At 40.1% G+C, this 16,786-nt stretch overlaps 2 protein-coding genes across 4 annotated transcripts in view; one reads left to right on the top strand and one right to left on the bottom strand.

Moving 5' to 3' along the window:
• NRPA2 (nuclear RNA polymerase A2) overlaps positions 1 to 14,786 on the top strand; it is a 66,287-nt gene extending 51,501 nt beyond the window's left edge. For 2 of the 3 annotated variants that reach the window (XM_019200281.2, XM_088895050.1), the window contains exons 25-27: positions 3,374 to 3,586; positions 6,182 to 6,436; positions 13,951 to 14,786. In XM_019200281.2, coding sequence (XP_019055826.1) covers positions 3,374 to 3,586; positions 6,182 to 6,436; positions 13,951 to 14,364 — 882 coding nt within the window. In that variant the 3' untranslated portion in view covers positions 14,365 to 14,786. Of the gene's footprint in view, positions 1 to 3,373; positions 3,587 to 6,167; positions 6,437 to 13,950 lie in introns of all 3 variants that reach the window. The other variant, XR_016080536.1, reaches the window with a different exon arrangement.
• LOC104612402 (uncharacterized) lies at positions 5,708 to 12,145 on the bottom strand. The gene is made up of 2 exons (XM_088895052.1): positions 11,209 to 12,145; positions 5,708 to 5,881 (listed from the first exon to the last, which is right to left on the bottom strand). The coding sequence occupies exons 1-2, from the start codon at positions 12,143 to 12,145 to the stop codon at positions 5,838 to 5,840; spliced, it is 981 nt and encodes a 326-aa protein (XP_088751178.1). The 3' UTR covers positions 5,708 to 5,837.
• Positions 14,787 to 16,786: the final 2,000 nt, after the last annotated feature.

Genomic DNA, 16,786 nt, shown 5'->3' with positions numbered 1-16,786 from the left:
ATCCCTACACTATGAATTATTTTCTTTTCTTTGCAATAAAGACATACATTCATTCCTTCTCTCTCACATTCAAACAACAAGGGTTGTGTCCCTGTTGTGATTCTTTTGCCATGTTAGATCAATTTTGTGTCACCCGAACTTGACTCACATCCATTCTATTATCTCTTACATTCAAATAACAAGGCATTCCACTGTCACCCAAACTAGACTTGGCACCATAGTAACCATGGTTAAAAATATCCTTGTAGTTGACACTAGGGAGTCGGCCTATGTTTTTGATGCCAGCATTGGTTGCTTAGTCCAATACTGAGTTAAAGGAATTGCCTCTCTTGCACAATGATTTTACTTGGTCTAAACTGGATGGATTCTTGTTCACTACAGATTGGGGGAACATTGGGGATATTTGGTTTCCAGAGCTTTGCCTATATTAACTTCTGATCATTGGCCTATTTCCATTGCTAAAGAAGAGATGGGTAGCTGGGGCCCAGCCCTGTTCAGGTTCGAAAACATGTGGCTCTATCACCCGTGTTTTGTTGGGAAAGTAAAATAATGGTGAAATGGAAGTAGGGGTGAGCATTTGGTTTATTTGGTTCGTGAGCAATTTGGTTTATTTGGTTAAAAACCGAAATTTTAAAAACTGAACTAAAGAAAAAATCCGAACCAAAATTTTTGGTTTGGTTTTTGGTTATTTTGGTTAAAACCGAATTTTAATAAAATATACTTTATTATATATTATAACATATAATATATATTATATATTTCACTAGAAATTAAAGGAGTTAAAATCTAGAATCAAGGAGTGGAGTCTGTAGCATTTAAGGAAGCACTTAGAGGATCTATTGTTTAAGGAAGAAGTGAGCTGAAGGCAAAAATCCAAACATAAATGGTTGAATACAATGCTCTTTCATGCTTTGGCCAACGGGAGGAGGAGGAAAAACTTTTCTAAGCTTGTGATTGATGATGTAACTCGCACCCAGGAGTTTGAGATAGCCAGGACATGTATGGATCACTTTATAGCTATTTTTAGGAGGCCCCTAAATGGTATGGTTGGAGGGGTTGGACTGGCCATTGGCCAAAGGTTCCAAAAGATTTAAAAGTGTGGCTCGAAAGGAGGTTTGATCTGGAAGAGGTTAAGGAAGCATCATCTCTATGGATAGAACTAAAGCACTAGGACCAGATAGGTTTACAGTGGCTTTCTACCAAGACTGTTGGGGCATTTTAAAATAGGATCTATCGAAGGTTTATAATGAATTCTTTGAGAGGGGGTGATAAATCTGGGGCTTAACTCTACTTTTATAGCTTTGGTTCCAAATACGGAGGGTGCTAATCACTCTAAGGAGTTTAGACCAATAAGCTTGGTAAACAACCTGTACAAAATCATTGCTAAGGTGCTTTCGATGAGGTTGAGAATTTTGCTCCCTCACATCAGATAACTGATCAGATTTTAATTGCTAATGAGATTGTGGAGGACTTGAGAAGGAGTGGGAGGAAAGGATTTATGTGTAAGCTTGCTGCAGGTGATGGAGAACTTTGGATTTGGGACAAAGTGGTGCAAGTGGATACATGGTTATTTAGAGACTTGCCACTAATCTATTTTCATTAATCGTGTAGTGGTAGATCACTTCCCTGTAGTTAAAGGGAGTAGACAAGTGGACCCCCTTCCTTTCTTGTTCACCGTAATTGCCAAAGTTTTTGACAGATTGATAACAAGGGCAAACTCTAGAAACCTGATGAGAGGTTGGAAGGTGGGTAGAAATTGGGTTCCACTCACCCATTTGTACTCCCTTTCTTCTTCTTCTAAAGATGAGCCAGTGTCCAAATTTTTGGTTCCTTCAGACAAAAGGTTCTGGTTTTGACTGGGACTTGGTGTTTTAGAAGGGGTTTTAGGGTTTCTGAAGTCCATTCTATCTTGGTTCTTATTCACTTCTTGGGTGGGCTGTGTGCTTGAAAGACCAATTCTCCTCTTCCTATTCACATTCTTCTTGTAAAGATGAGTCAGTGTCCACTTTTTTGGTTCCTCCAGACTCATGTTTTGGTTTTGATTGGGACTTGAGTTTTAGAAGGGATTTTAGGGATTCTGAAGTCTATTCTGTCTCAGCTCTATTTCAGATCTTGGGGGGGGGGGGGATCTAGGTGAGAGGATAATAGGGTTTGGACTTTGACTTATTTTGGTGTGTTTACTTGTGCCTCTTTTTTCAAAGCTTTAGTGCAGCCTTTTGATTGCCTGGCGAACAATTTTCCGGTCCTCAAAGTTTGGGGCAAACCAATTCCTCCTAGGATTGGAGCCTTTTGTTGGGAAGCCTTTCTGGGAAGGTGTAACACTTGTGACTTGCTCCAAAGAAAAAGACCTAACTGGTGCTTATCTCCCAAATGGTGTATCATGTGTAAGGCTAATGGTGAAAGCTGCTACCACTTATTAATATCCCACCTGTTTGTTTCAAATATTTGGGTTTGGTTCCCCCCGCACACACACACACAGAGCCACTGGATGTACATGGCTTGTTTGCCTCTTCTTTCTTCGGACGTCCAAAGAAGAGGGGTAGAACTCTATGGAGATGTGTTAGGGCTGCTATTTTCTGGACAGTTTGGGAAGAAAGGAACTCAAGAATGTTTTCCGACAAGGAAAGGAGTAAGGAGGCCATTATTGAGGCAGTTTCTATTAGAGTGGTACAGTGGAATTGGAAGGATGTGGTTGATTCATCCCCTTGAAAGACCAAAATTACTCCCCAGCTCCTGGGTTCGTTAAACTGAACTTTGATGGCAGTAGTGGAGGGGTATGAAGAAGGCTAAGGAGTTGAACTGTTGCAAGCTTATTGCTGAAGGGGATTCAAAATTGGTTATTGGCTGGCTGCAAAAAGAAGATGGTAGATATTTTTTTCTTTCTTCATTGGAAATGCAGTTTCACTGGGAAATGCAGTTCCACTGGGAGACATTTCCATTATATGATGTTCAATGAACAAATTCCGTTTCTGTTTTATGAAGATTTTTTTCTTTCTTCATTGGAAAGAAAATTTGTGTAGCTTTCTTCCATATGCTATTCTCCTTATGGAAGATATTTTAATTTTCTTTTTTTTTTTTTCTAGAACCATGTATATTACAAGAGGATTGGTTGTGTACCTTTTAGTCTCTTATGGAATACATTTCTCTTTCACTTGGTTTATACAATTTTTGTTCTTATTTTATAGCTTAAAGCTACTCTAACTACACAGAACACCTTAACCATATTCATTGTATCAGGGTTTTGCTTAAAGCTACTCTACATTTCTCAAATGCTTTTGCTTTTTACACTTCATACCATTAGCATGTGGATTATTACTTCCTTTTATGCTTCCATAACCTTGACTTACGTTATTCTTGGTATTACTTTACACAGGTAAACATCCGTTTCAGGCGTCCTAGAAATCCAATCATTGGTGACAAGTTTAGCAGTAGACATGGGCAGAAGGGTGTTTGCTCTCAATTGTGGCCTGATATTGATATGCCATTCTCAGGAGTAACAGGAATGCAACCAGATCTTATTATCAATCCACATGCATTTCCTTCAAGAATGACAATTGGGATGCTTCTAGAATCTATAGCCGCCAAGGTACCACCATTCAATCACCAGTTGGGTGATTAGTTTCATTTTCTGTTTGTTGGATTCCAAGTTGGATATTATGTAACAATTTCCTTCAAAACAAGGCTTATCTATGATTATTAACTCATATAAGCTTCTGAAACCAACCTAAAAAATTGGGTTGGGTCAAGGTTGAGGGCCTGGTCAATCTGACCTAATCCGAACCTAACATATCTTCAAATTTTTGCATATATAAATATAATATAATACATGTATCCATAGGTATAATACTCTGAAGCAACATAACCTAAGATTAAGTAGTGCAAGCTTTTGTGTAATACTTGTATATGCCATTTTGCATTTTCAAGAGAAAAATAAGTTGTGTTCACTTTTTTCATGTCTGTTTCTTTAACAGCACCATATCTGACATCTAATGTAGTGCAAGCTTTTGTGTAATATTTGTATATGCCATTCTGCATTTTCAAGAGAAAAATAAGTTGTGTTCAGTTTTTTCATGTCTGTTTCTTTAACAACACCATATCTGGCATCTAATGTAGTGATACCCAGGGGTGTAAAGAAGCTGATCTTTGCCTAGCTTGGTTAATGCCTGTCACTTTAAGGTTAGACTCAGGCTCCGTCTTGGATCACACCCATGGCAAGTCTCAAGTGCTAACCTTAATTGGCCTGTAGGTTCTTTGGTGGGCTCAGTTCATAAAACTATTGTATTATTCCTTTTGCTTTTCATTTTTATATGTAAGAAATAAATTTCCTTCCTCTCGTGCACATCATATTGTCCTTTTACAAGGAAAGCATCTTATCACTTCCTCCTTTGTTTTCTCTTATGTCCCTGTCATCCCTCCAGCATGCTGGTGGTGGCTACCCCAACTATTTTCTATGCACAGTTTGAAATGGTAAGGGGGTGTAACAGTGAAGATGGATGTCTATACCTTAAGCCTGGGCATAACTAACTTCATCCCACTGAAGCTCTATCTTTGCATTTATATTGCCCAATTTGCATAAACAATATATATAATAGACAAAAGTCCTGAGATTGCCTTGTTAATTATCTACTTGTGAAGCTCTACAAAGGTTAGAGCTTCTTATATCTGGACCTTCCATCTTACCTCAAGTACCTGTATTGGACACAAAGTGACATGGGTGTTTGTAGGGGATATGTATTAGATTTGCCAAATCCTTGTCCATATTTGATTGTTTGAAGTGATTGGATCCTTTAAGATCCTGTTCAGATAACCCTTTGCCTTACACCAAGGTGGTTTCACTGGTGATGTTATGGTGAGGTTGGAGTGCACTTATGAAATGAGGGGATTACTGTCTAACATGCTCACTGAACTCTAGTACATCCTCACGGTTTCATCAATTGAGATTGACGTGGCACACATTTGGGTGATCTTAGTAATGATCTTGGGAATGATATGTATCCACTTAATTTGATTCGTATCCAACTTAAATTATTAAAGATGTGCTTTGTATGAATATTTTAACCCGAACTTTTAGCCTTAACATACACATTGCTCAACTTAGAATGCCCCTTGAACTTCATAGAATAGTGATTTTAAATGCATTGTTCTTCCAGGATTTTAGTTATCATATTAGAAGTTAATTTCTTTTTATTTTCATTGTCATTTATGCTTTCAATATTTTGTATCATTTTTTGAGATTAAAATCAGATATGCTTAATTTGAAATGCATATTTGTTATCCATTGTATGCTACATTTTGTTATCTATTGCAGAAAATTTTATCTAGCCTCCTATTAAACTGTTTTCTGTTTACAAGTTCCCACTCTGTGGGACCAGACCCTGATATATTTGTCCCCTATTGACTCCTTGTTTTTCAAAGTCCTCATCTATGCTATTGGCTGATTTGGAATCATCTGAAGATTACTCTCATTTTTTTTGATTGATAACATCAAAATTTTATTAAGAAACATTAAATGAATGTACAAAGCATAGAAATAATAGTGTAAATGGTAAATGGACAGTGAGAGACAAAAGCTCTTTTCTCTCCCCACACCCAAGTCCTGATTTACAACTGTGCCCAGAATTAGCACAATGCTTTATCCAATTGAAAGAGATTTCCATTGCCAACCGCCTAAGTTGCTTCTTGTCATTGCTGTAAGTCTACATCTTCATCTCTTCACTTCGTATCCAGCTCACTAGTCATTTCGAGTCTCCCTCAATAATCAGTTTTCTAACGTTCAATTCCTTTGCCCATTATACGCCTTCCATCAAAGCTAAAACTTCTACTCTAAGAGAGTCTCCCTAACTTTTTAATATCCCTTGGAGTGTGCAATTTTTCCACCAACCTGTTACATTCAATGTATGATATGTTAATATGCTTTCAGTGCATGTAGCTGTGAAAAATCTAATTTGCAGTTTATTGAGTACAAAGTATTCACCAGATGCATTAAGAATATCATACCCTAAACTAGCATGATTCCTTTCCAGTAATATTTGTTTAATGGTTATTGTATTTCTACCTTCATTTTTACTTCTTTGAATAGCTTTAGGAAATTCATACTGAGAATTTGATTCATGATTCTCTTTTTTAAATGATATATAGTACATGCTTACTAAAGGTGTGTGCTTAAGTGTCTTGGTAATAGGGAGGAAGCTTGCATGGAAAATTTATTAATGCTACGCCCTTTGCAAGCTCAGTTGAGGAAGATGATAAGAAGTCATCATCCAAATCAAGCTCACTTGTTGATGAACTGGGGTCCATGTTAACCTCTTATGGGTTCAATTATCATGGTGTAGAGGTATTGTACAGCGGAGTTCTTGGGACAGAGCTTACCTGTGAGATTTTCATTGGGCCTGTTTATTACCAGCGTCTCCGGCACATGGTTTCCGACAAATTTCAGGTAAGATAGAATTGCTTTCTTCTATTTTTTTTTATCAATAACCACATAATTCATTAAAATAGGAAAAAAGTTACAGGGAAGGGGAGCTAAAGATACTTAACTCCCCAGAAAAGAAGTACAACTTATTTAAACACTCAGACCCTCACAATTGAGCCTAAAACCCAGAATTTCTAAAAAATCCTTGCCCAGCCAATCCATCAGCAAAGGAGTTAGCATTTCTTCTAACCCATGTACATTGGACTTCCATATCCTTAATCAGCCACTTGAATTTTCTTTTCTCATTGCTGTAGCTCCACATCTTGGAAGTGTCTTCTTTCAGCCAATTCACAACAATCACAGAATCTCCTTCTATAAGCAGTTTCTTGACTTGAATTTCTTTGGCCCTTTGTACCCCTTCCAACACTGCTAAAAGCTCAGCCCTCAAGGAGTCTCCCACTCCAATTGGACATTAGTACATTACCTCTCTCATCCCTTAGGATCCCCCAATACCCGAAGGCCCTGGATTCCCCATGCTACTGCCATCAAAATTTAGTTTGACAAAACCATGAGGTGGAGGGTTCCACATGAGATTCAAAATATTCTTCCTTGTAACTGAGCTAGCAACTTCTTTCCACTTTCTTAGCATATCATTTGTTGAAAAATCTGTAAACTCCTTCATTGTCTTTAGCCAGTGTATTACTCTTATATGAATCAACTCTACCAAAGTTTCCAAGCCTCTCTCCTTTTCCGAGAAGATTCTTCCGTTTCTTTCCTCCCATAGTGTCCAACAAACAGCAGCTCTCACGCATCTCCACATAATTCTTGATGTTTTCGTTGAGCATTCAATAGGTGAAGAGGAAAACAAGCTTTGCAGACTATTTGGAGGTGTCCACCTGCACCCAAATAAAGAAGTAAACCAATCCCAAATATTTTTTGCCAAAACACAAGATATTAGTAAGTGGTACCCAAACTCACCAGCAACTTTGCGTAAAACACACCAGTGTGGAGATAAACAACTATTGGGTCTTTTTCTTTGAAGTAGGTCACCTGTGTTGATCCTTTCAAGGAAAACTTCCCAACAAAAGCTCCTAACCCTCGGAGGTATAGGTTTACACCACACTTCCTTGACAGGGAATGACAGACCAAAAAGAATTTCTGGTTATATCAGGACTTTAAAGAAGGATGCACAAGTGAAGGATCCAGAGGGAGACAAAGACCAGATCCTACTATTTGTCTTTGTGGGTTCCAAGAAGATCCCCTCAAGAATGGACAAAACAGATGAAACATTAACCAGTTCTATGTCCCTGAGTGCTCTTCTCAAACCCAAGTTTCAAGCAAACCCGGAATTTGAGTTTGAGGAAACTAGAAATTGGTTCATTTTTTAGGGTGGAGATTGCAAATAGAGCCGAAAATTGTTCTTTCAAAGGGGTCTTCCCAACCCAAACATGTTCCCAGAACTTTGTGAGATTACCCGAGTGTAAATCATACCTGATCCAAGGAGAGAAGAGAGGCAAAACATCTTGGATTGAATTCCAAGGTGATGCTCTTGTAGCTATAAGCCGGAATCCCAGAGTCCCAACCATTCTCTGCAAGACCGTGAATACTATAAATTATCTTCGTCCACAGTTTCTCCCTCAGAAAACCTCCACAACCATTTCCCTAGCAAAGCCAAATTCCTCTTCCTAATATTCCCAATGCCTAGCCCTCCATCCTGCTTATTCCTACACACCATCTCCCATCTAACCCTATGATCCTTTTTTTCCTCTCCCGGTTCCCACAAGAAGTCCCTCATTAATTTTTCCAACTTACTAGCAATCCCTGCAGGTACCTTAAAGACTAAGAGATAATAGATGGGTAGATTAGCTAGGGTAGACCTGATTAAGGTAATTCTTCCCCCAAGAGATAGGTGGTTTTTCTTCCAAGAAGCAAGTCTCTTTTCAAACCTCCTTTTTGAGGATTATCTCCTAGAGGAAGACCGAGGTAAATCAAAGGTCAATTCAAAAGTCCACAACCCAAAATATTTGCACACTCAAGGATCTCACTTCCCCCCATATTCACACCTACAACACAACTTTTATCAAAATTAACTTTCAGATTGGACATTTGCTCAAATAGTTGTACTGTAAGTTTCACATTTCTAATCCAATTCATGTCCCCCCCTCACAAAACAAAATCGTATCATCTGTAAACTGCAAGTGTGTTAGTGGTATACTCTCCCTGCCAACTCTCCAACCCTTAATTAGCCCTCTAGAATCTGCCTTAGAGATTAGACCCCCTAGTACTTCCGCAATCAAGGTGAACAAGAAAGGAGAAAGGGGGTCTCCTTGTCTTATTCCCCTCAATGCTGGGAAGAAGTCTACCACCGTTCCGTTCACCAAAATAGAGTAGTGGCAAGACCTAATATACCCCAACACCCATCTGCCCCATCTATCACCGAACCCAAAATTAGTCATCACCTCCAACAAAAAGAACCAGTCTACCAAGTCGTAAGCTTTTTCCAAATCTAGCTTACAGACTACCCCCTTCTTACATCTCTTGAAGTTCTCCACACTCTCGTTTGCTATAAGAATTTGATTAGTGATTTGCCTGCCCCTCACAAAAGCTCCTTGATTATTTGAGATGATGGTATTGAGCACCTATCTAATCCTAAGGGACAACACCTGCGCAATGATCTTATATAGACCGTTCACTAGGCTAATAGGTCTATAATAACTTGGATGTGTTGCCTCTCTCTTCTTGGGAACCAAAGCAATAAATGTGGAATTCAACCCCGGGTTAATCACTTCTCTCTTGTGGAACTCTTCAAATACTAACATTAGCTCTTCCCTCAAGACCTCCCAACAATCCTGGTAAAATGCCATCGTAAAACCATTTGGGCCCGGAGCCTTTGATCTATCCATGGAGAATACTGCCTCCTTGACCTCCTCCACCTCAAATTTTCTCTCCAACCACTCCTTATCTTCTGATCTCAACCTCGGCCATTCCATCCCCTCAATCCAAACCCTATTACTTAAGGGTTTTTTGTATATAGACCTAAAGTGATTAGCAAACTCCCTAGCAATCTCCCCCTGATCAGATAAGGTTATCCCCTCTATTTCCAAGTTTGAAATAAAATTCTTCCTTCTTCTCCCACTTGCCAAACATGAAAAAATTTTGTATTCCTATCTCCCTCCTTCAACCATATACACCTTGACTTTTGTTTCCAACTGACTTCCTCCTTGAACAATTCATCCTCCAGTTGTTTCCACAAATTCCACCTCTGTTCATTGTCCTCTTGTGTTAGCTCTCCCCTCCCCTCCTTTCCATCCAGATCTTCCAATTGATCAATTACCGTTTGCTTTCTCTCTTCCAACCGCCCAAATTCTAAGTTGTGCCATTCCTTGATTTTACCCTTCAATAGTTGTAATTTCTTATGGAACCTCATTCCTTTCCATTCGACTACAGGGTCACTCTCTAACCACCACTCCTTGGTTTTATTATTAAAACCCGGGTGAAGAAGCCACATATTCTCAAATCTGAAAGGTGCAGGCCCTGTGCTTCCCATCTCTTCCATACCAGTCATAATGGGCCAATGGTCTGAAGTTACTCTTGGAAGTGCTCTAGAGGCCAAGCTACCCCAATGTTCCTCCCAATCCACCAAAAAAAAGAAATCTATCCAACTTAGAGCAAATGGGATTCACTTGTAAGTTGGACCAAGTGTAACTACTGCGGGCCAATGGGATTTCTTTAAGTTCAAAGCTTTCCACAAATTGATTAAACTTCCTCGTGCTCGTGGTCACCCTCTGTCTGGGATTATTTGTTTCTTCCAAAAACCTAATTACATTAAAATCGCCTCCTAAACACTACGGACCATCCCACAATCCCCTTACATCCCCCAATTCCCAAAGATTACTCCTCTCTCTATAATCATTAGGTCCATAGACATTTGTTAACACCCATTCATATCCATCCTCCACGTGCTTAAATTTCAAGGAAACTGAGAATTGGCCTATTAATTCCTCCATTGCTATACACACCTGACTCTTCCATAAAGTTATTATTCCCCCAACTAACCCCCCTAGTTCTCCATATACTCCTAGCCCACCTAACATCAAACTCTACTCTGTTGGACTCCTGAATCATAATTATATCCGGGTTAACCTTTTTTGTTGCATCTTTAATTACTGCCCTTCTTCCTAGCACTACCCAACCCTCTAACATTCCAGCTGACAATTTTCATTTTACTGAGTTATTCTTTTCCCTTCAAACCCAAAGCCTCAATACTTTACCCCTTTCCTTCTATCCCCCTTGATACCAGCATTCTTGTCCCCTCCAAAATCTCTCGTCAATTTTTCAACCTCATTCAATTTTTTCTTCCTCACCTTACCCCCCTCCTTTTTTTTCCAGAATAAATTTGAGATCATTTGGGTCTTTTAATTTGCACCCCAGTTTCCGCACAAAATCTGCCACAGTATCCTCACCATCCACCTTCGTAACCTCTCGCCCTTCAGAGCCCCCATCCTCATTTATTTCTTCACCTCCTCCTACCCCAGAAATTAAAACTTCTGCCCTCTCCTTTTGTGTGTTATTTTCCCCAAGCTCATCCACAAACCTCCTAAAAATTTCCCAAAGTCTTGTATCTCTGTCTCTACCTTCCTCTGCCCCTTCACCTTTACCCCTACCCTCACCACTTCTACTCCTCTCCTTTGTTTCCTCTACTCCACCACGAGCTTCATCCTCTGGAATGGGAATTGAATCTGGCACAGCAGACAAGAGACAGTCATTAGTAACACAAAACGAATGGACACAGATACCTGACTTTTGCTGAAGCCAAGGAGGGTTACAGGGTTTGAGAGTGGAATCCGGCACTCCCTGTATTGGTTTGTGAGTGTGTCCTAAACCCTCGAGATGGAACTGGGCTGATAAATTTCCTCTCTGTTGTAAATCACATGGACTACTCTCTGTACCCAACTGTTTATTCCTTGCTGAAGCGTTCCTGTTTTGCCACTGGGAAGCCTCAATTCCTTCCTTACATACATCCTGCCTAGCAAACTGGTTCGGCAAAGGCGCTTCTGTCTTTGAGAGCAGATTTCCTTCCCCACGCACTTGTTTGCAATCTGCTAACTTGACCTCCTCTTCTCCAACGGTTAGGGGCTTCTCACCAAGGACTTCATTTCCAGCTTCTTCCGAAAAGAGGAGCCCTAGGTATAGTGTGTCTTCCACTTCTTCTAGCTTCCAGATCTCTTCCCTTACACTATCTAGACTGGTAGAGCCAACCGATTCATCTTCTTCATCAACCCCCTCCACACCGCAAGCCACCCGATCAAAAACCGCTTCCTTCCCAGCAAACGCACTAGCTTGAGCACTCCTTGGAGTTCGCCAGCCTGAGACGGAATGCTCTGCACCTTGCAAAACTTCCTCTGAGCGCGCGGACCACCACAACTGGCGTCTGGAGCCTATCTTCAATGTCTGGTCGAAACCAGCCCTAACAGGCTTCGGTGGAGAAGAAGCTAGACCATTCTTTCGGTCTAGTGTCACACGAGACAAGCCCCTACCCACGTGATCACTTAAACAGTCACGTGGGCCGGCTAAAACCTTCAAAAAAGAACCGGGTCTAACCTGGTTTGGTTCGGAGTCACCCATGCGCCCCTTATAATTGACCGACCCACCCCTTCTTTTGGCCACGTCAGCAAAGGAAAACCGGCCCACCTTCTCACCAATTAATTTGAAATTTTTTGAAAGTTTTGACATTTGGTTTTCCTTAGTTAACTTTTCAGCTTCCCCATGGGGACGGGACTTCTCTGCGTGCCCTTGTTATTCACCACCGAGTGTACGCCACGTGTGTACCAGCCCGCCACGTCAGCATCTTCAACCTTGGAACCTCTTCCCCAAAGAGACACTTCCACTTCCGAAACTAGCCACACATGATACCAGCAACCTTCTGAAAACACTTCAACAGATCTGGGTATCATTTCTGGTTTCACTCCTGCAACCTTGACCTCGGCAGCTACAAGATCTTGAAGGTTAAACTCCACCACAGTTCTTCCCAGCAACGTAACCAGTTTCTCCAAGTTTAGCTCACTCCACAGGTGAAATGGAAGGCCAAATAACTTAAGTGAAAGGCTTCCCGAGTGCTGTTCCATTTCATTACAGAACGGTTTCCACTTCTGGAACTGAAGCAAACCCAGTTCGGATTCAAAGATAGTGAAGTCCCAATCTTCTTCACCAACATCGATTACAGCTTTCCTGTCAGAGAATGGCTTCAAAGCTAAATTAGCCGAAGTGCCTAAGTTACAGGCCACTGTGTCGAGCAGTTTCCTCCAGTTCTTCACCTCTTTTGTAGCTGATATTACCATTCTCCTCTCCCACATAGTTTTCTCCGCCTCAAACAGGAATCTTTTTTCCTCCATCGAACTGCCGAATATCTCTCCACCAGAGGATGACCTCTGTTTTGGAACTTCTAGTACTCCCTCATTTCTGTCCACTGTTATCTGAGTCTTGGGCTTATGCTCACTGGACACCTCCAAAATTGCATCCTGCACCTTTAACAGTCCATCAGTAGTATGTAACAAAAATTCCTGTAACTTATTAGCAACCTCCAACCAGCCCTGTCCCTTCTTCCCTTCTGGAAAGCACTCCAACTTTCTCCTTTTATCAAAGAGTTCAGTGACACTAATGAACCAGCCTTTTCCATTCCTTCTCAGCTCTACTTCAAATCTCTTCCTATGGATTTCTAGGGAGTTCCTCCAACCTTCCTTCCTTACAGAATAAGTAACTCCATCGATAAAACCTTTCAACCACAGAACTGCTGCATCATTTAGAATTACTGTCGCCCTTCTGTCTTCTCTAATTTTCAGCTGGTTTCTACCTCCAGCCCTTCCAAGATCAAACAAAAATCGCTTGGCCTCTACCTTGAACTCAGATTTCCACCTGTTCACCTTCTGAAACAATCCTATACTTCGGCCTCTCTCCATTGGACTCAGATTTCAGAGCCTTATGTGCTGTGTTGTTGCTCCACCATCTAGATGATCCAATGTCATTTCTTTTGTGAAATTACAGATACACATGAATTTTCATTAGAATTGCTTTCTTCTAGACAAGTATAAATGAATCAAGAACCTTCCATGTGGCAAGGTGAATGAGGGAGCCTTTCAAACTCCTCTCACCAACTCTATTATGGAACTTTGATCCCAATAATCCTTGCCTTCCCTTACCTTTTTTTTTTTCTTCTGGAGATATTTGTAGAAAATTTTGAACAATTTTATCCCAAAAACCCTAACCTGTGGATGTCTTATGTTAATTAAGTTACTTGGAAGCTTTCTGGTTGACAAGATTAAGGAACCTTTTTCCTAATCTGTGCGTCTGTTTATGTGCACGCACAATGTGCAAAACATGCACCCACACAGGCACGCACCAAAAAAGAAAGAGATGGTCAAGTTAATTTCAACATTTCACAATGTGTTTATTAGTTGATGTGCTACTAAGCATTTCGTGGTCCTTTGTGATGACTTGAATTAACGGTGATTTGATTAGCTAACATACACTTCTGGGCGCAGGTTCGATCTACTGGGACTTTGGATCAGGTCACCAGACAACCCATCAAGGGACGAAAGCGTGGTGGAGGTATCCGTTTTGGGGAAATGGAACGAGACTCGATCCTTGCTCATGGGGCTGCTTATTTGTTGCATGACAGGCTGCACACATGCTCTGATTATCACATTGCTGATGTCTGCTCCCTTTGCGGTAGCATCCTCACAACGTCCTTCATTCAACCACAAAAGAGAGCAGTGCGGGAGTTTGGTGGACTACCTCCAGGGAGGATTCCGAAAAAGGTTACTTGCCATGCCTGTAAAACGAGTAAAGGGATGGAGACTGTTGCCATGCCCTATGTATTCAGGTATTTGGCTGCAGAATTAGCGGCAATGAACATAAAATTGACACTCCAATTAAGCAGTGGAACAGAAGCATGAAAGTCACAGCACATGACGAACATATATGGTCGAGCCTGGAGAGCAGGGCCTTAAAGACACGCATTATACCTCTGAACCTCTGAACCATGGAGTGAAGCCAACATTATTATGCCAATGGCGATTAGTTCATTGGCTTTGGTTGGCAATTGCACATTTGCACTTCAACCTGTAGCTGCAAGAATCCTGCAACAATCATCGTGATGTCATGTAAAATTATTGGTTGATCCAGAACGATAAAATATATTATAACTACTTGTTAGAGGGCATCTTGGAGTGAAAGCATTCAAATTTTGATTATCCTGGGGCGAATATGTTCAAATTTTGGATCTAATTATTGTGCTTTCTAATTAAACCGGAATACTTGTTGTAGTTGGCTAGTTGCGGATGGGCAATTCTATAAACCTAAATTGGTTATTTATTTATGGGGAGCAATGTAACATTGTGATGATAAAAAAGACGTGGTTTAAAACATAATAAGAACATAAATCAAATTCTAGACCCTTCAAATGTCCCAAATTCTCAAATCATTCAACCACTTGAAGTTTGCTAGCAGGTGATTAGGTGTGCAAGTCAGGGCGGGTTAGTGTTAGCCCAATTTGTGAACCTGACCGAGTAAAACCGTCACCCTACCTAACCTAAAATCCCTCAACCTTGACCCAACCCAAAGTTGTTGGGTTTGGGTGAGGCCAACCTTACCTTTCTCCCATCTTGAAATCTCATAAATTGTTTCAAAATCTCTTGATATTTAATTAAGAGGCCAACACTGATATCATGACCATAGATTGATCATGTATTTATTTATTTATTTTGTAGTACAAATGTGAAAGAGGAATGTTTCAAATGATTAGAGCCCATTATCAATCATTGAAAATTTTAAATCATAATAATAAAACATAAACTCATTGAATTCCATTACACAAATTGATACTATTGTATGTAATGTAACTACAATACATTGTAGAATAATTGGATTGAGGTTGGTCGGGTTGCTCGAGCGGTCAGCCCTAACCCAACCCGAAGTGAAGTTGGGTTGACAAAATTCAACCCTAATGCTTGATTGTCAACCTAATCCAACCTTGCCTGACTTTTTCGGGATGGGTGTGGGTTAACCCGGCAGTTTTATACCTGAAGAAGATGGCAAAATCCCTTCCGAAATTCAAGGTTGTTGAGTTCTCCGGATTATGTTCTTACATCTACATGATATTCGTGGATGAAATGAAGGTGATATCTTAATTTGCATGTCTTATATAACCTATATTTAGCATGAAGGCTCAGTTTGAAAAGAATACAAATACAAAATACAAATGTGTAGAGTGCAAACTGAGCCTTAATCCTATACTGTATTTGTATAAAATACAAAATATAAACCTTACATATTTGTATTTGTACTCCTTCCAAACTGAGCCTAAGCAACAAGTTGGATGTTATACGGTCAATGCATATCGGTTTTCAAGGTAACCGACACGTTAGGAAAAATGGTCATATTTTATGGAAAGCCTTTCCAGTGATGATGGCCTGATATAAAGCTTGCAACGTAAAACTTTTTCTTTTACCCCTTTTAAATCATGTGATAAAACAAAATTGTGTACCAATCATATTGATACTTTAAACCAAGGTTTTTAAAATCAAACTGGAGGGTCCAGTTCCCAAGTAGAACAGTTCGGCCGTTTGAACCGAATGGATGGTCCATGCTGACAAAAATTTTAAAAATAATAAAAAAACAACCAAAAACATTGTCCAGGTCAATGGATCGATGGTTCAACGACCTGGGTCAGTGGTTCGTTGACCAAATCAACGATTTTTGGCCAAAAAATGGTTCTAGGCTGAAACAGAATCAGTTAAGTCCTGGTTTTCCGGTCCGACTGTCCAGTCCGGTCCGGTTTTGAAAACATTGCTTTGAACTTTGACCTCGAGGCCTCAAAGGAATATCGCCATGGACAGAAGTCACAGAACTGATCTGCTGTACCTGATGTTGCACCAGGAACAACCGCACCATCATCGAAAATCTATCCTGCTCTCTTCATTAACGCTATGTTTGGTTTGAAGGATAGAGTAGGGAAAGGAATGGAAATGCAGGGAAACCTATACAAGATTTGTAAAGGTTTCCCTTCCTTTCCTTTCCTTTTCCTACTTTTTCCTTCAAATCAAACATAGCTAAAAAGATTTTAATTGACATTTACAAGGAATGTGCAGTGATCAACGCTATCAAATTAAACTGATATGTCAAAATTGTGTTTTATCAACATTAAAATTAGGGTAAATTGCTGAAACTTCCCCTGAAGTTTGGTAATTGAAATGAAATCATCTCTCCTGAAGTTTGGCAATTTACCCTTAAAATTATATCAAAATCTCCCATTAGTAGAAAAGATGACAGTAATATTTTCCCAATTACCATAACTTCATAGGTAGGGCCAAAGGGACT

The sequence above is a fragment of the Nelumbo nucifera genome, chromosome 1 (genome assembly GCF_055504915.1).
Source record: "Nelumbo nucifera cultivar China Antique chromosome 1, China Antique-T2T, whole genome shotgun sequence".
NCBI classification, from domain to species: Eukaryota; Viridiplantae; Streptophyta; class Magnoliopsida; order Proteales; family Nelumbonaceae; genus Nelumbo; species Nelumbo nucifera.
The sequence above is the reverse complement of the archived record's forward strand: the minus strand, read 5'-3'. Positions and strand labels throughout refer to the sequence as shown.

What these genes read in the sequence shown, in the direction of transcription:
- LOC104612402 (XM_088895052.1), bottom strand. Translation starts at nt 12,145, where the DNA reads ATGTCAAAACTTTCAAAAAATTTCAAATTAATTGGTGAGAAGGTGGGC. An exon ending in TTGGCTTCAGCAAAAGTCAG is followed by an intron (nt 5,882 to 11,208) that starts GTATCTGTGTCC and finishes TGAATGTAACAG; the next exon opens with GTTGGTGGAAAAATTGCACA.